General features: G+C 49.9%; 1 protein-coding gene across 1 annotated transcript; it reads right to left on the reverse strand.

Annotated features, from left to right (window-relative positions):
- Positions 1 to 6,045: 6,045 nt before the first annotated feature.
- Slc35c1 (solute carrier family 35 member C1) lies at positions 6,046 to 13,831 on the reverse strand. Its single transcript, XM_052183035.1, has 3 exons — positions 13,646 to 13,831; positions 11,889 to 12,412; positions 6,046 to 8,052 (listed from the first exon to the last, which is right to left on the reverse strand). Exons 1-3 carry the CDS (start codon positions 13,807 to 13,809, stop codon positions 7,493 to 7,495), a joined length of 1,248 nt encoding a protein of 415 aa, XP_052038995.1. The 5' UTR covers positions 13,810 to 13,831; the 3' UTR covers positions 6,046 to 7,492.
- Positions 13,832 to 21,678: the final 7,847 nt, after the last annotated feature.

Genomic DNA, 21,678 nt, shown 5'->3' on the forward strand with positions numbered 1-21,678 from the left:
ACTACCACAGATGGCTCAATGGTTAAGCACTGGCTGTTGCTCCCCAGGCACAATTCCCACCACTAGCCTGGAAGTGTATAACTCCAGTCCCAGAGAGTGAAGCACCCTCTTCTGGCCTCCATTGACACCGGGCATGCACAGACATACATGCAAGCAAACACCCATACATAAAAAGGAAAATAAACACACAAATCTTGTTTCTTTGTAAAGAAAAGCTGGCAGACTCATGAAGCTACTTGGCTACAGCCCTATCACAGACTGCACCAGGGGGTGGGAATTCTGGGAAAGAAAAAGATACTATCTCATTGAAGGGATAATTATTCCTCCTAGATCTCTAGCATGGTGTCTTAGTCAGGGTTTCTATTCCTGCACAAACATCATGACCAAGAAGCAAGTTGGGGAGGAAAGGGTTTATTCAGCTTATACTGCCACATTGCTGTTGATCACCAGAAGTCAGGACTGGAACTCAAGCAGGTCAGGAAGCAGGAGCTGATGCAGAGGCCATAGAGGGATGTTTCTTACTGGCTTGCTCAGTCTGCTCTTTTATAGAATCTAAGAATACCAGCCCAGGGATGGTACCACCCACAAGGAGCCCTCTGCTCTTGATCACTAATTCAGAAAATCCACAGTTGGATCTCATGGAGGCACTACCTCAACTGAAGTTCCTTTCTCTGTGATAACTCCAGCTTGTGTCAAGTTGACACACAAAGCCAGCCAGTACACATGGTATAAGGTGGGTCTGCTTTCCTGAGAGCGATCCTTAGAGACTGACCTGCCCAGTTGGAATGCTAGGTCTCCAGGCTAGAGATTCTACTTTCTTGATCTAAAGAAAATGTTTTTCCTTTAGTGGTTTGTCTGCTACTGTGACCTGTGATCCTGTCACTTCACTGCCCTTTAGAAGAGTCATTCTACTCTACAGATTAGGCAGGAAGGTTAGGAGACATCAAGACAAGCTTACAGGCACAGCTGAGACATGACCAGGAAACTGAGGCTGTGACTGTGTGGTGGCCAGGTGTCAGAGGCTAGCCCCGACAGTGTGGGTACTGAGGAGTCATGTGGGGTCCACAATTAATCAGCAGACTTTTCTCCGATGGAGCAAAACATAATTCTCTGGGACCTGCAAAGAGGGTGAACACACACACACACACACACACACACACACACACACACACACGCATGCACACACACACACACACACACACACACACACACACACACAGTGGATGAAGCAAGGCTCCAACAACTTAATTTTTCTCCTACAGCTTATATCCCCCAGCAAAATCTTTCAAGCAGTATAAAAATTACAGTGTGGTTACCTTCCATTTTGCGATTCCAAGAGAGGAGATAGATGCCTGGTTGTTCTAACAACAATTCTTAGTCATCGAACACAGTCAACCTTCTACCAATTCTTATGTTGCGTTCATAGTAAAGAAGATGTAGAGAGATGTAGGTCAGAGATCGTTTACCTTCTTAAGACAACAGAAAAACAAAACTCTATTCAGTCTGCACACTGCACAGCACTAAGTCTTCTAGGTGCACACCAAAACCCATCAGCAAATTTATAGTTCCAAACCCAGGAAAACTAGATTTCATACTAAACTGAGAAGCTCAATCTTAACCGTGGGCAAGGAGACGCCATTACTGCCTTTGACGTCATTAATCTGCGTCCTGGAGGTGAATCCCCCCCCCCCCCGCCTCCCCTCCCAGACCTCAGCAGCAGAACCCACGGTTGTTCTTGTTGTGGTTTCCTTGATCAGTGGCTTGTCTCAAGCCCTTTTTATCTTCCACAAGTACAACTATGTGCCCGTAATTCGTGAAAGCTCATTTTCTAATCTAGGCAGCCCTCAGTACTCTACAAAGAGGGGCACATTTACATCTTTTCAGCAAAACAGCCCAAAACCATCTCCCAAATCTTCCCTATCAACTACCCTAATTTCCTAAACCCACTTAAATCAAATCAGAAATTCTATAAAATCATTAATTCATGCAAACAGCATTATTCTATGAAAGTCCATCTTCATATTGATCATACTGCAGGAAAACTGTCCAATAGAGTGGTCTGTCCCCCAAGAAGCAATCACACTAGACTACAGACAACGAGGGTCTCCCCATGCCCATGCACACCATGCTAGATACAGGAGGAATATTAGCAGTGACAAACATAAGAAGGAACACCAGCAGCAACAGGCGAGCCAGAGACAAAGCGCCTGGGCCTGGGTCTCTCCAAGGTACATCCACTGCAGCTGTGCAAAACAGTGGACCATCTCCAGGAAGCTTGCCTACCCACCACAGTTCTTCCCGCATGGCATCTGCCTGTCAGACAAACAGCAGAACTGTGGTTCTGCTGTGGTATGGATCTTCGATGTCCTCCAGAGGTCACCTGTAACTTGGAGGTTTGGTTACCATGGAGATAGAACATGTAAGGGGTAGTGAGGAGTCTTTAGGTGACCAGGGTTCTCCTTTTCACTGGCTTTCCAGCTATGAGGTGAGGGATTTGGATTTTGCTCCATGACCCAGGCAAGATGTGCTGCCCCACCGCAGGCCTAAGGCTGGGCCATTGGTCATAGACTGAAAAACGCACAAATTGCCTTGAGTCTTGCTATGTAGACCAATCTCCTCAAATTTCCTTTCCTCTTGCCTCCTCCTCCTCCAGAATTCTAGGATCATAGGCAGAGGTATCCTGCCTAGAAAGGTATCCTTTCTCTGTGTAAGTTGACGATCTCAGGTATTACATGAGATTGTGACAGAAAGCTGCTCAGACAGATTGCAACTTGATCTCAGCTATCTTCAAAACTTAGCACAGAGGGCTAGCTAGGGTGGCAGCTGTTTAGATGAATGGTCGTTTTCTTAAGATTTGAAATTTGGGGCCATTGACAGGGTTCCCTGGTCCTGGGTTTATCACCAGGTGAGAGAGCACAAGGACGATTTGGTTACAGTTCACCATGACAACGGGCTTGGCCACAGTTGTACAGTTGCTACAGTAGCTGGTAAAGACTAGAAGGCAGGCAGAGGAGAGGCCCGCTGAGAAGACAAAGGGAAGACTTCCAGGACCATCCTTGGATAAGTAGAATGGGAGGCATTGGCAGAAAGCTAACTAGAGATGTGCAGTCTAGGAGGTTGCAGCTTCCAGCTTGGGAGTGTTGATGGTGGAGGGAGCTAGGGAGGAAACTGTCCTGGGTCAACACTGCAGAGGTGGTTGGCTTGGGGCCCTGATGGCTGTCAAGGGTGTGGGATGGAGTTCTACAGCCACTGATGATTTGGACATTGTCTTTGTGTTCATGAGGGGCCTCGGTGTGCAGAGAGGGAGTCTGTTCTGTGCTGTGAGCTATGCTAACCTCTCTGTACTGAGGAGCCTTCTGTGACATGGAGATGTAACCAGAATCGGAGACATGAATAGACTTTTGTGTTTAGACTAGTGCCTGGCATGTGCTAAGCACGCAACAGACTTTGCTGGTTTTTTGTTGTTGTTGTTGTTGTTGTTGTTGTTGTTGTTGTTTTCGAGACAGGGTTTCTCTGTGTAGCTCCAGCTGTCCTGGAACTCACTTTGTAGACCAGGCTGGCCTCGAACTCAGAAATCTGCCTGCCTCTGCCTCCCAAGTGCTGGGATTAAAGGCATGCGCCACCACTGCCCGGCGCAACAGACTTTTCTTTTCTTTTTTTTTTTTTCCAGCACATCCAAACTACAACTTTATTTTATTTTAAAGGTGTATTGATTTATACAAGTGTTCTATCTGCGTGTACACCTGCATCCCAGAAGAGAACATCACATCACATTATAGATAGTCGTGAGACTCCATGTGGTTTCTGGGAATTGAACTCAGGACGTTCGGAAGAGCAGCCAATGCTCTTAACCACTGAGCTGTCCCTCCAGCCCCTATAACAACTTTTATAAGCTATCTTTAGGGCGCACTAAAATTCACCCACAAGACTGCCTGAGTCTGTGGCCACCTTTTCGCCTTCCTTTTCTTTTTTTTTTTCCTTTTTTTTATTCGATATAATTTTTTATTTACATTTCAAATGATTTCCCCTTTTCTAACCCCCCACTCCCCAAAAGTCCCATAAGCCCCTTTCTCTTCCCCTGTCCTCCCACCTACCCCTTCCCACTTCCCTGTTCTGGTTTTGCCGAATACTGCTTCACTGAGTCTTTCCAGAACAAGGGGCCACTCCTCCTTTCTTCTTGTACCTCATTTGATGTGTGGATTATGTTTTGGGTATTCCAGTTTTCTAGGTTAATATCCACTTATTAGTGAGTGCATACCATGATTCACCTTTTGAGTCTGGGTTACCTCACTTAGTATGATGTTCTCTAGCTCCATCCATTTGCCTAAGAATTTCATGAATTCATTGTTTCTAATGGCTGAATAGCAACAGACTTTTCTAATCACTACCATTTGTATGTGTGGGTATGCATGTATGTGTGTGTGTAGGTTAGGAGCCAGCCTTAGCGACCATCCGATAGTTTTTTGTTTTTGCTTTTGAGAGAGAAGTTTCTTTACTATGGTGTGCCAATAAGGCTATGCTGGCCAGCTGGGGATCTGCAGACCTCTGCCTCCCCTGTGCTGGGATTACACATGTGTACCTCTAAGCCTTTCTTATTTTTATTTTTTAAAGTGGTATCTAATAGAAAAGTGATTGATTAAATAAATAAAAGATGGGGAGATAATTCAGTAGGCAGAGTCCTTATGCAAGCATAAGGACACAAATTCAATCCTCAGAACCGACACAAAAGCAATGCAGTGGAAGGCACTTGGTTCAGGATCAGGCACCCCAGTCTGTTTTGGGCAGACAGCGGTTTGCTCTGTGCTCTGAGGCTTTCTATGTCTTACTTTCCTCAACGGCAGAGCAATGGGTTTGGGCAAGTTCAAGGGCAAAAGGCATCTTTAAACAAACAAAGATCAAGACTGGAAAAAATTAGCCATTTTGGGGTCTCATTTTCTTAACCCTCAGAGCCCACCTCGGGCAGTATCTCAGAATGAGGTGCTTTGGCTGATAGGACCACCCGCTGCTGCCGGCTACCAGATTCTGTTGCTGGCTTTTTGGAGCCTACAATTCTACAAGGAACCCCAGTTTCCTTCAAATAACCCAGCTCATATTCTAGACTAGTGAGTTAGGAATCTATTGATGTATGCTGTTTCCCCACGATTTAGAGGCTTAGGATGACCAGTGATTTCTCTAGATGTGGGTTGGGTGGTTCTGCTGGCCTTGCAGAGGGGTGCAAGGTCACAGCACTCCTCCCTGCTGGGACACTGGGGAAGAACTTGGGGAGGTATCCTCCTCCATGGGGCCTTCCTATTCAGTGCTCACAGGTGTATGCAGGAAGCAGAAACTTCTAACACACCTCAGAATGCCTCCTTTTGCCTTTGGCGTTACCCCCATCCCCCAACCACACTATTCTTCTGGTAGGAGTGACTGAATCACAGGGTCAGCACTGATTCAAGAACCCAGCACACTTGGGTGTCCCATTCATATGACCTACCGTTGTGAACTGACACCTCTGAATCTGGGGGGCCACAACTGTCCCTCCTCCTTCAGGCAGTTTGGTTAGGACCTTCTTCCTTGTCTGAAAGCAAAGGCATGCGCTGCAGGTGGATGGGGCAGGCACCCTTCTGAGCATCTGCTGTGTGACAGGTGCCGTAGCAGGGGGTAGTCCAGGAGCTGCAGGAGGCTCTCCCTCTGAATTTTGCTGCTACTTCTTCCTTACCAGCCTCTCTGAACCTCAGTGTCCTCATCTGTAAGAAGTGGGGGGCGGGGAGGGTTAGTGATGGCTCCCATCCCACACAGTAGGAATGGCTATAAAGATGAGGGACAGACAGATGGACAGCCCCAGTGCCATGTCTGCCCTAAGTAAACACGCAGCCAGTGGCAGCAGGTACTGATGGAAACTTGAATTCTGGACACCCACTTCCCAGAGTAGGTACTTGGAAAATCCTTATCTTAAGAGATTGCAGGACCAGGAAGGTTGTTTGTTGTAGCTGAGTCCCCACAGACTTGGGTTTTAGATCCCCACTGGGTCCTGTGTCTCTCAGTCCATACACACATGCTATGCCTTGTTTTTTTGTTTTTGTTTTTTAATTTTTTATTAAATCACATACAATTCAGGGCATCAGGCCCCACCAACTTCATTAGAACCTGTGGGGAATAGGAATCAAAGGCTGGACATGGTTTCCCCATCTTCCCATGAAAGGGAAAAAAGACATTGAACATTACCCCAAGGAAATGGGGGTACAAAAGGCCAAACAGAAGGGACTAGGAGAGTGACAGCTACCCTGAGGTTAGGAGGGTGTGGTGCTGGGGCATCATGGTCTGAGTGCTTCTGTCCCCAAATTCATGTTGGAGTCCTTCTGTTGAAGGCTTTGGGGGTGATTAGGTCACGGGTGGAGCCCTCGTGGGGCGAGTACTCCTATACAAGAGGCCTGAGGGAGTTTCTCTACCATGTGAGAATGTAGGCAGAGGGGTTTCCTCTGAAACACTGGGCCTATGGGTACCTTGATGTGGGTGTTGCTGTCCCCAGAACAGTTACAAGTCAACCTCCACTGTTCTTAGCCACACAGTCTAGGCTATTTTGTGACAGGAGCCTGATGGGCTAACTCTGAGAATCAGTGGGCTCCTTCGGCCCCAGGCTCAGAGAACGTAAGTGTCTCTTACCATCATAAGGGGCTTAGGGTCCAAGCCCATGGGAACAGAGGCTATGAGTGGACCCCACTTCTTGCCTGCAGATGGAGGTGTTGGGGGCAGGGCTGATGTGGAAAAGGGAGTATGGAAAGAGGGTAGAGCCAGGTAGCTGGGCCAGGTGTTGGAGAACAGGATGGTGGCCCCTCTGGGCCAAGAGAAGCCAGACAGGAAAAACAGGGTTAGGGGCTGTAGGGGTATTCATCACCCCACTTAATCTGTAAAAACGTGTGCCCCCCACTTCTAAAGTATGGAGTGCAGAGGTGAGTTTTTTCCCCCGCCAGCCATCCTGGATACAGCTCCCATGGACAGTGGGTCTGTCAGACCCATCCACACAGAAGAGGGCAGATCAGCCATTTCTTTCTCTTGGCTCAGCTCCCAACTGGAGTGTTACTGATGTTAATAGCACCTGAGCTACTATGCCATCTGCCCAGGGCCCCAGAGATGTGGGGTCACCCAGCTCCCTTCAACTAGCTATAACCCAACCCCTCTCCCTTATGTAGAAAGTAAGACATCACTTCATCAGTCCAGTCCCCAAAGAGTGCAGCTGGCCCCAACCCCAGAGGCGACATGGAGGTAGATGGGCCCCAGGAGGAAGCAGGAAGGGTGCTACACCCAGTAGGGCTTTCCCAAGACAAGAAGATGGGGCAGCAGGAGATTTGGCAGCTTTCTGACATGACCAGGAAAGAACCCGGCTCCTCTTAGATCATATTCTGAGGAGGATGTAAACAATATTGCTCAGGGCCACACCCAGTTGGCCCTATGGGAAGCCTTCAGTGCTGGGCAGGCCCACCTGAGCTCAGCCCTGGGTTCCGGAAGGAGCTCACACCCCAATAGCACTCTTCTCGCCGTCTTTGGAGCTGGGGTCCTCCTGGGTCTTCTGCATCTCCCAGCCCCTGACCCAGGTGTAGGCGGAGGAGCCCCCGAGCACCATCAAGTTGCTTGTCCACCACAGGAAGCTCTTGATCTCTTCGTAGTAGAGCACAGCCAGCACTGTCTGCGCACAGGCCTTGGCCGTGCCCGACACATTATGGGTCAGAGGACTGGTGAATTTGATCTGCAGTCCTGTCACATAGCCGATGGCGAAGCCGAACAGGCCACCCAGCGTCATCATGGCCCAGAAGTGAGCACTGTTCAGATGAGCGAAGGCCAGGAGGGAATGGAGTTCGCCCAGCACCACCATCAGGGGCAAGAAGAGCACACAGGCGTTGACATTGTTATAGAAGGTCAGGCGCCAGATGCTGTGGTCTACGGCAGGGAGCACCTTCTTGGTATAGATGGCATTGAGTGAGACACAGAGGCTGGCCAGCACCCCGAAGATGGTGCCCGTCAGGGACAGGGTGCCCTCAGCTCCCTCTTGGTCTATACCCAGCCAGAAACCACCTGCAACAGACAGAAGAGTGACAAGGTAAGGAGGGATGAGGGCAGGAGTGGGAGGGACGGATTCTGATGCCACAGTTCTGTGACCCTTACCTCATCATCCACACATCCAAAGTTTAACCTCTGCTCCAAACAGGGGCCAGGGAGTGGGGCCAGAATGAGAGCCTGTGTCCCCTTGGTTGGGGTCAGCCTTGTGTACTATATCTTCCCTTGCTGATTTTTGTGCCCAGACATCTGGCTACAGTACAGCCGATGGGCCAGCATCTTGAGGGCCAAGCATTTCCAGTCTCAATGTTATGTAAAAATTGTTTTGCATCATCCCTGATTGTTTAATAGAGAGCAGATCGGCTCTGACTGGGCAGGGGAGGACAGTACAGCTGGGACATCGGATCCCAGTGAGAGGGGCTCAGGGAGAGACAGAGGAGCAGAAAGAGGAGAAAGGCATGGAGAGACCATGTGAGACACCAGAGCAAGCCAGAGCAAGCCAGAGCAAGCCTCGGGGCATCTATCAGGCATTAGCAGCTTAGAGGGTTAGACTAGCTCAGGACCTGCCCAGCATAGCGCCAGCGGCTTGTTAATAAAAACACCAGGTCTCTGGGTCTTTTATTTTGGAGCGATATGGGCTAAAGTGGGCATAGAAATGCCCTGCAGATAAAGGGAGCAAAGGGGGGGGGCATAACTCCCCCAAATTATACCCATACCCTCCATATTCTCCCAGGCAGAACCTAGCAGAGGGGAAGGTATAAGGGCAGATGTGACCCTGTCAACTCTCTAATTACAACTGCAGTCACCGGAATGAAGGCTATACAAGCGCATAGGTGCCTGACGGCCTGCGGGGCGAACAGCTCTAAAGGAAGAGGGCCAGTAAGTGACCTTAGGCTCTACAAAGGGACAAGGCTGGCTGTAAGCCTTCCGCCTGGCTCCCTTGGTGTGAACATTAGGTCAGAGCTGCTTATGGTCTGTGCTGCTTACAGTCACCCCAGGGTCACTCTTGGGACACCCTCTGCTCAAAGAACCTACATGGACCCCTAGGCCACAGCACTGCGCTCCCCGCATCTGGCCAGCATTCCTCAAGCCACCTGCTTAGCTCCCCCTTCTCGGCATATCCCAGAGTTCTGTGCATCTGCATCTGTCCAGGGACTCCACCCACCACTCTTTGAGGCCAAAGCCAGCCTCTCCTGGGGATCCCTTACTCGCCCACCAAGTACCTAGTAACAGCTTCCTGATGTTAACACAACACTCCCTGCCTGCCCCTGGCTGGTAGGTTCCTGTCCCTGGCTGGTAGGTGCCTGTCCCTGGCTGGTAGGTGCCTGCCTGTGGCAGTGCTATGGTCTCTTTATTTATTTAGGCTCCACAACCCCATAAGGCAGAGGCTTACTGCTGCTGCAGGAATCAGCAACATGGAATAGTAGGACCAGCGCAGGCATCAGAGAGGTCAGGCCTCTGACTGCTCTGTGATTTGGAAGCTGAGCTGCTTGGGAGAAGTTACTTAACCTCTCTGAGTTCCAATTTCCTTCATCTGTAAAAGTTGGGACCATGCTCTTGCTCCCATGTTAACCAATCTACACTCTGTCTTATGACAAGAATGATCTTTCTACAGTGGATATTTCTCTGTGGCTCCCACCTGTCTTCAGGAAACACTGCACTCATTCAATTGTGTGTTCCTGGTCTGTACTACTCGGGAAGTCTCGTGCCGGCAGGGACTTCTCAGCAGGGCCTGTTCCGATTGTCCCTCATGCTCCCTGCTCTATCGAGATTCCCACAGCCCTTAGCATCAGTGGAACTCTCGTTTCTGCCATCAACATCCTTCACACACCAGGAGCGAGGACCCCACCCTACCTTTCTCAAACTTGTACCCTAAAACTCTGTACAAAGCCTGGAAAATACTTGACCACAAGTTAGTAGCTGCTCAGTGGATGGTGGACGAGCGGATAGACACTGCTAGGAGAAAGGCACAAGTCTTTGAGAAGCTGGAGAGAGGCAAGGTGGTGTTCCCTCAGCCCCCGCTGCCTGGGACTTGGGGGCAGGGCTAGCCTGGGCAACATAGCAAGATGCTGTCTCAGAACAAGGGCACAAGCCCCCGCAGCATCATAGGCATGTGGTTCAGCAGAGCCCACGGTGGGTTTCCCTGCATAGCCAGAGGACCCCATGCCTCCCGTTGGTTACCTCTTGAGTTCAGAGGTGACGCCATTCTCCATGTCCTAGCCCTCGGAGGGGCTGTGAGCCAGAGAGGCTTTGCAAAGTGCAAAGGCCTTGCCAGAGATGGCTTCCTTCACAGGAGGAAGGCAGGGCAGAGCCAACAGATGGGGCCGGTATTGGGGGCAGCAGAGAGCTCCACTTTCCCGTGCCACTTGGGCAGGCCGCCATGGCTCTCAGCTACCTCACTATCAGCTACTTGTCACTTTGGGGCCCTGGGCTCAGGTTCTCCAGCGACTGTACCTCCCTGCATGTAAGTTCTCCCACTGGGAGGCCCATGCCCTCTAACGTTGGCAGGGCTGGTGGACTGAAGTGGGACCCCAGGGTAGCTTGTGGGATGGAGAGGAAGGGAGGAGTACCACCTCTCTTAGGGTATGATGTGGGGGCAGTGGGAGGGGTGCTGGCAGCGCTGGCGGCTTTCTACCTGACCTCTCTCTGACACAGACCCCTTACCCTGGAGCCAGGGGCTGCCCAACCAGGGGATGTTTCTAGGGATGACGGTACAGGTTGGCCTGGTCCCTACATCTAGAGCACCCAGCCTGGGCCCCAGAGACACCAGGGACATCTAAGTAGGCCAAACAAGACAAACTAAAATCCAGAGCAGGTACAAATGAAGATCGTTTTCCATTCATCCAGGACTGAGGAGAAAGATGCCCTGGACTCTGTAACCCAGCAGCCATTGAATTCATTCAAAGTGGCAAACATGTCCCCTAACACATGCTGTCCAAGCCAAGAGCCCCTAGCTTCATGTGACTGTTGGGTACTGAAAAGATGGTGGTGGAATCAGGATCTAGCGGCTGCCGCTGAGGGACTGGATGCTTCAAAGTTCCCAGGCTTTCATTTAAAAGCACATTTGGCCTGTAGCTATAGTGTTGGTTTGCATTGCACCAACTCGCAATGGGCAGGAGCAAAGCAGACTGGCTTGAAACACAGGCCAGGGCACGTGGCCAGCCTGGAACTGCACCCCAGGCTGCCTGCTTCTTAGTCGTGGGGCCGTGGCAAGGCGCACAGCTTCTTCGAGCTGCAGTTTCGCAGCGATGCCGCCAGTCAGAAGGCTCATGGGTACATAACGAGGATGCTACATGTGCAACGAGCAGTATTTATGGTCACATCTGAAAAGGCAGTTAAAGCCTCTTAAAGCACACACACATTGAACCATTGGATGGCTCAGTGGGTGGAGGTACTTATGCCAATCGTGATGACCTGAGTTCATCCTCAACCTCTTGAGAACAGCAGTGTGGTGGTCAAGAGTGTGATCTATGGAGGCACTTGCTTATGTTCAGATCCCAGCTCTGCCAGTGATTAGCTGTGGGATCCCAATTACTTAGCTTCTCTGTACCTTGGGTTTCTCTCTGTAAAATGCAGCTATAGTTTACCTTGTAATGGTGGTGGTGGTGGTGGTGGTGGATATGGATCAAACGCTTAGATCTGAGTGCCTGGCTGGCTTTGCTGTAGTGTCTGCTAACATTATTATTTTCGCCTTGGCTGGATCCCTAACCTACCGAGTCACAGGAAGTTATTTGTTCTCTATAAGCCTCCTCCTATGACTGGTGATGCAAAAGACCTGGGACAGATAACGTGTAATGTGTTGCTCTTTACAATTCCCTGCTCCCCACAGCACCCCCCACCCCAGCCCCACTCACCAATGATGACGCCGCAGGTGAGCAGGGCGTAGAAGGAAGTAGTCTGTTTGAGCAGCAGGTAGGAGAGAAGCACATTGAACACGGTGGTGAGCGAGCGTCCCACGTTGTAGAAGGCCACCCCCACGTACTTGAGGCAGAGGTTATTGAAGGTTATCATGCCAATAAAGACCACAGACAGCGGCAGCACACTTCGGGCCACCTTGAGGTCCAGGTTTAGAGTGGGAAAGTCTACTGCGCCAGGGCAGCAGGTGGCCAGGGTGCTGAGGCCCTTGCACAGCAGTGAGGTCACCAGGCATTGGTAGAAGGTGACGAAGATGGGGGTATCCAGCTGCAGGGAGGGGCTGTCTAGCAGGTACTTGTTGAGGAATACCATGGAGATGGAGGTGACCCAGTAGAGAGAGACCACCAGCGCGATCTGCAGAGCCCGGAGCAGAAATGGCTTGTTCCCGCTGTCTGCCTCCTCGGAGACAGAAGAGGCTCCAGTCAGCGCCATGCGCAGGATCCTGGACCGCTTCAGAGGGACCCTGTTCATGGCGGCAGAAAAGCTGGGTCACCTCACTGCCTGAAACATTCCCTGGACTACAGGGCTTCAAGCTGCTAGGGCCTGTGGCTGCAGCCTTCAACTGTCACATGGGATGATCTATCGGTCCCCTCCTTCTTGGGTGAAGTTCTGCTTCCGGATTTGCAGAGGTGCACCGCTCCTCATCTTGCCTGTTCTCCGGGCGGAGGCGGGAGGGGGGATGCGGGTGTCACGAAACAAGACCCAGGGAAGGGAGAAGGGGCCTAACTAAGAAAGTGGGCCTTGACAGCCATGGCCAGCTTGACGACAGGGGACACGTGAGTCGCAGGGAGAAAGGAAGCGAAAGAGCGATAGAAGGGCAGAGCGGAGGAGGAAATAACTGGACGCGGACCGCGTGGGAAGCGGTGAGCCGGAGAGGGAAGCGTGGGCTGCGGGAGCCCCCGGAAGCCCCCGCGGAGCCGAAGGGAGGGCGTGCTGCAGGGGGATCACCGAGGCTCAGGGAGGCGTCTCGAGGGTCACGGACAGGGGCTTGGCTGGAGCAAGGCCCCGCGGCTGCCACAAGCCGAACCCAAGTTCCGCCTCAGCGTCGCGGGTCCAGGGCCACTTACCGAGCGGGGCGGGCCCAGCGCGCATTTCCTGACACGCCTACGAGCCGCCTTAAAGGGCCAGCTCGCGGAACGTTCCCACTTCCCGCGACCATCAGGAGCGCGCCAGCAAGTCTGCACCTGTGCCCACAGACCTGCCCTCTTCTTCCGGGAATACCCGGAGACCAGGGAAGGGTTTTCAAGTGCTATAGCCTCTCCCGTTTTCTGGAAGGTTCTGTCATTCTCCCCTCCACCCGCACCATTTGTTCCCCTGGCATCTTCAGATCGACTAGACTGGTGCATCTTCACCATCTTCCCAGAAAATGGAATACCACCTTTCCGCTTCTGGAGCACCCCCACCCCCACTCACTCCAGCCCTTTGCGCCCAGCTCCCCACCGTTGCACCTCCCCCGTCCCGCGAACTCAGACCGCTCGGGAAGACCTTGTTGCAGTCCTCTCCTTTCTTCCTACCCCCATTTTCACCTCTTCCAGACCTAGTCAGGAGGACTTGAAGTCCCGGAGGTCCAAGCAGCACTTCCAAAGGCCAAAAGCCACGTCACCTCCTCCAGATAAAGTTCATTCTGGATGCCCAGACCAAAGCCTCTGAGCTTTTCAATGTTGTATTCCATTCCCGAGACCCTTTCAGAACGTACCGTCCGTCCACCCGACTGGGCTCTGGTGTCCTGGCTGACGAAGGAACCTGGTGCTCACGCCCGGCGGTGCCCTCTGGTGCACCTGCAGTACCGCCCTCGGCTGCACTTGCAACGCTGCCCAAGCCGCGCCCTCGGTACGACTTCCTGCTCGCTGTCCCCAGCATGGGGCTCTGGGCAAGATGCGGCGATTACTCCGCGAGCCCATCCAGAAGGCCCCTTCCCGTTATCTAAGGTCAACGCTGTATCCCGCCCTCCGCCCCAGCTAGCTTGGGACTCCTCCATTCTGTTACTGTCGATGGCACATCCCTTGACCAAGGTGCATCCTTAGCCCTACGGGTCCCAGCGGGTGCTTCCAGAAGGGCGTGGTTGGGAGCCACCGAAAGCCACCACTCCCACATGAGTGTACCCTTCCTAGACCAGGGGACCAGGCTAGAATGGGCCACTAGCTCCCAGGTCTTTTACACCTGGGCATCTGGAAAGGTTGACTTTTCTTTGGTTTCTCCCTAGCACCATGGTTGAGCGGGCAAGTTTGCCCTGGGCTGAGCGGTTTTATTGTGGAAATGGCTAATGCAGTTGGTTCCACACTTACTGCTTGTGTGGTTGGCTATAAAGATGTCGGGTTTAAAGTATTTCAATTACTATTTTATTAGTAGGGCATGATGGTAAAGGGCTTGTAATCCCAATTGAGGTAGGAAGATCAAAAGTTCAAAGCCTGTCTGGGTCACAGGGTAAATTCAAGGCCAGTCTGGGCAACTTAGTGAGACTTGTCTCAAAAAGTGGGCTTGGGCATGCATACTGAGACAGGGCTGGGGATATAGCTCAGTGTTAGAGTGCTTGCCTGGTGTACAGGCTAGTTTTGTGTGTCAACTTGGCACAGGCTGGAGTTATCACAGAGAAAGGAGCTTTAGTTGGGGAAGTGCCTCCATGAGATCCAGCTGTGGGGCATTTTCTCAACTAGTGATCAAGTGGGGAGGGCCCCTTGTGGGTGGTACTACCTTTGGGCTGGTGCTCTTGGGTTCTATAAGAGAGCAGGCTAAGCAAGCCAGGGGAAGCAAGCCAGTAAGAAACATCCCTCCATGGCCTCTGCATCAGCTCCTGCTTCCTGACCTGCTTGAGCTCCAGTCCTGACTTCCTTTAGTGATGAACTGCAACGTGGAAGTGTAAGCTCAATAAACCCTTTCCTCCCCAACTTGCTTCTTGGTCATGATGTTTGTGCAGGAATAGAAGCCCTGATTAAGACACCTGGCATGCACAAGGTCCTGGGTTCAATTCCCAGTTCTGCAAGGGAAAAGGGTATGGGACTTCAGTACTTTTTGTCAAAATATAAAATTGAAACACATTAAGCTACAGAGCTGCTGGTTTTAACAGACAGCTCCACTCTCCACTAGGATAGGAGAGGCACTGGTTTATGTTCCTCTCAGAGTGCGTGGGGTGGGCGGAGAGCACTCCATGTCTACCTGACCAGGGGATGCCTGTGATGGAGCTAGCTAAGCAGAGGTATTAACATGTTTTTGAGAACACTGTCCTATCCACAGCATTCTGGCCTTCAGGAGAGGTTTTAAATTATTCTGTCATGGGGTGGGCAGTGGTGGCACACGCCTGTAATCCCAGCACTTGGGAGGCAGAGACAGGCAGATTTCTGAGTTCGAGGCCAGCCTGGTCTACAGAGTGAGTTCCAGGACAGCCAGGACTACACAGAGAAACCCTGACTCAAAAAAACAACAACAAAAAAAAATGATTCTGTCAGGCTCGTCCGCTGGAAGAGGCAGATAACATTTGCTCAAAGGACTTCTGCACTCAAGTCACACAAAAGTTAAACTCCAGGCCTGATTCATCAGCCATCTTACCAATCTCATTTGGGCCATTTTCCAGAAAGGAGTTTGTTACAAGTGGTCTAGATGATTATGTTGAAATTCCTGGGTGTCAGCCAGAGAGAGACCAAACCAAGAGACCAAGGGGCTCTGTCCTCCTGCTCATCCGTGTCCTCTCACTGACCTTTTTCACATCCAAGCACCAGCACCACAGCAGGGGATTGAACGATAGGAAGAAATTGGCTAACTACCATTTGCCTGTGTGTGTGTGTGTGTATGTCTAATATCCTAACTCAAGCAACTGCATTGGTCTTCAAGAGAACCTGGTCTGTTTTGAGATTATTCCTTCAAATAGCTGTTTGATTGTGTGGTGTTCAGCCCAATTGACACTGTGGTTTTTTTATTCTTGGTGAACGCAAAGTCAGTGAGCCCAGCCTGGAAAGTAAAGTGAAGAAATCATGTGAAGATAGAGAGAGGGCAGGTGGGCCATGACTATCATGCCAGCATAGGGAGGTGTAGTTTTAAGCCAGCCTGGGCTACATAGTGAGTCTCAGGCCAGCCTGGGCTGTGTAGTGAGAACCCATCTCAAAAACAAAGCAACAGGGTTAGAAAGGTGGCTTAGTGGGTAAGGGTGCTTTCTCTGCACGTATGAGGGTGTTAGTGTGAATTCTCAGCTTGTGCATTAAAAAACTGGGCACAGCATCTGTCTTTCATCACAGCTTTGGGGGAAGGACACATACCAATGGGCCAGCTGATGTCCTGCACTAGTTCACATGTCTTGGAATGTCTCAGGATTCTTCAGAGCTCCATCTCGGCATGGTCCCCACCGCTTGATTCAGCGCCCAACTCAAATTGCAGCAAGTCTGGGCGCAGACTGTGCATCATCTCACATAAACCAGCTTTAAAGTTGTGCATAAGATATGGGTGTTCTTTATAAGTTTTTTGGAGCGGGGGAGAAATCTGCCTTTTGCTGGCACTTTGTCAGATACTATAACTTATCTTCTCCAGGAGGATTTGCAAGTTCTTCTGTAAAGAACTAGAGAGCAAACATTTTAAACTCTGGACACTAGATAGTTTCTTAATATGACTCTACATTGCTATTTTAGTGTTGTAAACAAATGGGCACAGCTGTATTTCAATAAAACTTTATTTATAAAAACAAGTAGTAAGCCAGCTTTAGCTTACAGGCTACAGTTTTCTTACCATATTACTTTTTGTCTTCTTTATATTTGCTAATATTACCCATATTTTGAAAGCCATTGTACTCATCTGAACTACTTACTGCTAGACTCTCTTGCAGCTATGTGCTATGCTTTTGGACAATGAGTCGAACTATTGTCTTTATTGCTTCCTCTCCCTCTTTCTGCCTACAATGCAGAATCGAGGTCTGGAAAGGCAGTATCTTCCTGTGACCACAAATTGCAGGGCAGCTTGAAGAAAGCCAAGGATGACAGATCAGAGCATAGAGAAATCTTAGACCCTCAGAGTTTGCCTAAACTCTTTTCTTTTCTCTGAACTGCCTTCAGTTTATTGTAGGACATAAATACCTCTATCAGTTAAAGCCATTGTGGAGACGATAGTCTTTTCTTTAGCCAAACAGAAACCTTGTGGAAACAGTTCTGGGTGACTCATTGCTGTTAACCCCGCGTATTGGAGGCCCCAGGAAGGCTTCAGATTGGATGGTCACTAGGCCTGGACTGTTCAGTTATCAAAGAGTGAACCAAATCCACAGAGCTTGGAGAGGGATTCCAGAGGCAGGGCTGGTGTTCAAGGTCAGGGCAGGAGAGCTGGGATTAGACGTAGCAGTCAGTCGGAGGAGCACATCTTTCAGGGAGCCAACTTCTCTTTTAGTCAGATTTATAAGACATTGTCTTTATTTCCTGGGCTGACTTCTGTTAAGCACTTGGCTTTGAACAGCATAGGCCTTCTTGGGTGTTCTGCCTTGTGTCAAGAGCAGTATATGCTGAGACTCTCCATGTATGTATTCAATCTCCAAGCAAGGAAGCCGTTTCAGATTAGCAGCTCAACTCTGAGGACCAACAGACGTCATTGCTCTTGGCAAGGGTGCACCCTAACTGTCAGGGTTTATGGAAGGCTGGAATCTTGCCAGGCGTTTAATACACAGCAGGCCAGTCCTCACAGTACCTTGTGAGGTGAAACCAACATAGTCTCTGGTCTACAGACAAAAATATTGAAGCCCAGACATGCAAATCCAGCTCAAGGGGTCCTGGAGGAGGAGGGTGATCGGTCTGGATTTTAATCCTGGCCAGTTTCCCTCCTGAGGTGGTCAACACCCTTAGTTTGTTGCTTGATCTCTTCGGTCCCTGGATGCTGTGGTTTGAATGTCCTTTGTCCCCCAAAGTCTATGCACTTGAGAGTTGTTCCCTAGTATAACAATAAAGAAAGTGGGGCCTTGGAGAAGAGGAGCCTGCTGGGACATTGGGCCCTTAGAAGGGATTAAGGTAGACTTCACCTCAGGCAGCTCTGCAGAGGCTTTGGGAGAAAAGCTTGAGCCCGGCCCCACCCGGCCCCACCCAGCTCTCTTCTTCCTGTTCTACCCTGGGGACAGAGTCTTTATGCTCCTGTGTGAGCTCTTGCTCTGGCTACTTTCACCAGGGACAGGGCCACACCCTAAGCTGGCAGCTGAAGACACTTGTTAGGTTTATTAGTAGCTGCAGCAGGCAATTGGTTGCATCAGACTTTGGCCATGCCAGGTCTAGGGAAAGTCCTGGTTTGGTGGCTTGACTAGGTTTGGGTCCCATAGACTCATGTTTGAGTGCTTGGCCCACAGGGAGTGGCACTATGAGGAGAGGTAGCTTTGTTGGAGGAAGTGTGTCACTGTGGGAGTGGGCTTAGAGGTTTCCTATGTTCAAGCTCTGCCCAGTGTGGAATTTGAGCCTCCTCCTGGTTGCCTCTGGGTCCAGATATAGAACTCTTGGCTCCTCCTGCACCATGTCTGCCTGAATGCTGCCATGTTTCCTGCAGGGACGATAATGGACTAAACCTCTGAAACTGTAAGCCAGTCCTAATTAAACAGTGTCCCTTGTAAGAGTTGCCTTGGTCATGGTGTCTCTTCATAGCAGTATAACTCTAACTACAACACTGGTGTCTTGATAAGGTGAAGCAGGTTTGGAGGTTGTCTTAGTTAGGGTTTCTTTTGTGTTAAAGAGAGACTATGACCACGACAACTCTTTATTTAAATGTTTTTTCCAAGACAGGGTTTCTCTGTGTAACAGAGCCCTGGTTGTCCTGGACTCACTTTGTAGAGCAGGTTGACCTGAAACTCAGATCTGTTTCCCTCTGCATCCTGAGTGCTGAGATTAAAAGTCATGAGCCACAAGGCCCAGCTGACCAAGGCAGCTCTTATAGAGGACAACATTTAACTGGGGCTGGCTTACAGTTCAGAGGTTTGGTCTGTTATCCTCATGGTGGGAAACACGGCATCAGGCAGGCAGGCATGGTGCTAGAGCGGCTGACAGTTCTACATCTGGATCCAGAGGCAGCAGAAAGAGACTGAGAGCCACACTGGCTGTGGCTTGAACATAAGAGACCTCAAGGCCCATCCCCTCAGTGACACACTTTCTCCAAAGGCCACACCTACTCCTCCAACAAGGCCACATCTCCTAATAGTGCCACTCCCTGTGGGCAAGCATTCCAACACTTGAGTCTATGGGAGCCATTTCTGCAGAGGTGATATTCATGCCAGAGGACACCCGAAAGTGTGTCAGCATGACAGAAAAGAAAGTGATCTGCCTACAAGTTAAACTCCAGGGCCTTAGCAGGTAAGAGCATACACTGCTCTTACAGAGGACCTGAGTTGCATTCCCAGCACCCATATCTGATGGATGGTTTACAGTGGTCTATAATTCCAGCTCCCAGAGAGCTTCTGGTTTATGTGGGCACCTGTACTCACATGCATGCCCTCCCTGCCACCTCTTAAAAATAAAAACCTTAAACAAATCCCCCTTAATAATAACCTGTCTCTATTTCTGGCTCCAATCTTTAGAAACTGCAACAGTTGTCTTTAGACTCATATTCACACCTTAATAATGTCTACAACAGCACCACCCACCTAGGCAATCTGCTCCTATAGTTGGGGTCCCTGGGACTGGCCCACCTGCTGACTCATCTCAGTGGGTCCTTCAGTCGTCCTCAGTTTCTAGACCTCCACTGGAGGTTTTTACAGTGTTGACAATAGTTTATTTCCTGTAGTATCTGTGGCTACAGAATGGAATCTGCCTCTTGTCTCTTTCCTTAGGGGTTCACAGGAACACCCCTAGGAAGGCTGGTTCACTTGAAGATCATGCGATTTTTTTTTCCAGAAACCTTGCCCCCAAGTGCACTTCCTGTCAGAAGTGGCACCATGATGTTCCACTGGGTCTACCCATAGAGGCATAGCTGCTCCTTTTTCTTCTATTCTATCTTTAAATAAATTATTTATTTATTCATTTTGAGATTATACCATAATTATACCACTCCTCCCTTCTTTTTTCTCCTTTTGAACCTTTCATCTACCCCTCATTCCTCTCAGATGCTCTCCAGAGCCTAGATATGCTTTTGAACTCCCTGGCGCTTTGGGCCTTCGTACTCTTCTTCTGACGGCCAGGGCATTTCCCGACGCTGAATGGGAGAACAGAGCAGAGCTATGAAGGTGGAGGGTGTGGCGCAGGCTGGTTAACCACGCAGTCAAATGTGTCTCCTGTTCTACAGTGGAATGAAGCTGTCCTGCTCACCGCAGGGTCCCTGGCATTCACCACAGAGCTGCCATCAGTGCTCCGTCGAGGCCTGGTGGCTGAGTGGACAAGCGGCAGGGTGGGCAGCAGCTACGGAACTGGAGCCAAAGAGGCGGAATGAGCAGGCTCAGGCTCACTTGCTTGACAGAGTCTCATTGTGCAACACTGGTCTCAGTGTAGACTAGGCTGACCTGGACTTCACAGTGGCCCACTGTCCTCTGCCTCTTTAGGGCTGGGATTAGAGATGTGTACCGATGTGCCAGAATAACACCTCTTTTGTAAGAATTCTCTTATAAGAACTCAAGGTGCTTCACAGAACAGTGTCCAGCTACAAAGTCCACCACCTCCTATCAGTACCCCCCTCAGGAAGGATCCGGGGTTAACTCCAATGGACTCTGGGGACATGAGTCAGATTCAGATCACAGATCCAGAGCTTCAGCCTTTGGAAGATCAGATGGTCAAATGTCAGGGTGGTGTCATTTGTGAAATCTGTAAGTGGGAAATCTCTCTCTCTCTCTCTCTCTCTCTCTCTCTCTCTCTCTCTCTCACACACACACACACACATACACACACACACTTTTTGATACAAGAGCTCTCTATAGCCCAGGCTTGCCCAGAGCTCAGTGTAGTATAGACTGTCTTTAACCTTGGATAATCACCCTGTCTGAGCCACTTGAGGGCTAGGGTTACAGGTAGACATTATCACACTAGGCCTTGGCCTCCTTTTATTTTTGAAAAATAGATTTACCATATATAACTTACCTATTTTGTGTGCACATACATGGGCAGGTGCAGCTATGGAGAGTTGAGGACAGTGCTCAGGAGTGGGGGCTAGCCTTCTGCTATATGGATCTTGGGGATAAAATTTAGACAGCCAGGATTGGTAGCATTTGTCTTTCCTTACCAAGCCATCTTGCCAACCCAGGTTGGTTGGTTTGTTTAGATTGTCTCACTATGAAAGCCCAGGTGGCCTCAAACTCACAGGGATTCTCCTGCCTCAGCCTTCCTAGTGCTGGGATGATTGATAGAAGTGTACCACCATGCCCAACCAGGAGACATTTGAACAATCTAACCACACCAGGAATATACACTGGCCATTTTGGGGTATTCTTAGGAGCTGACCATTTGTTTAGAAACATAAGAAAGTGTAGACATCTTTCTTTGTGCTTCACATGAGGCAAGTATCCCTCATTGTGTCCACTGGTGGAGATGCTCATGTTTATCATGCTGGGATAAAACAGTTCAATAATTAGTGATAGCCGAAAGCTGTCATTCTCTGTGTGAAAATAATTGTTACCTTTCAGTTGCTTAAATAAACCTGAGAATGGATAGAGAGTTCACGTGACTATTAAAGGCACATGTTAGCCAGATAACTTTACAAGGAACATTTCACTCGTTCAGAAGCAACAAATGTTTGTATAAATTTAAATAAGATGACTAGGTGGGATAATTGAGATTCAATTACTTTTTATATTTCCTGTCTTTGTTT

This window comes from Apodemus sylvaticus, chromosome 5 (assembly GCF_947179515.1).
Source record: "Apodemus sylvaticus chromosome 5, mApoSyl1.1, whole genome shotgun sequence".
Taxonomy (NCBI): domain Eukaryota; kingdom Metazoa; phylum Chordata; class Mammalia; order Rodentia; family Muridae; genus Apodemus; species Apodemus sylvaticus.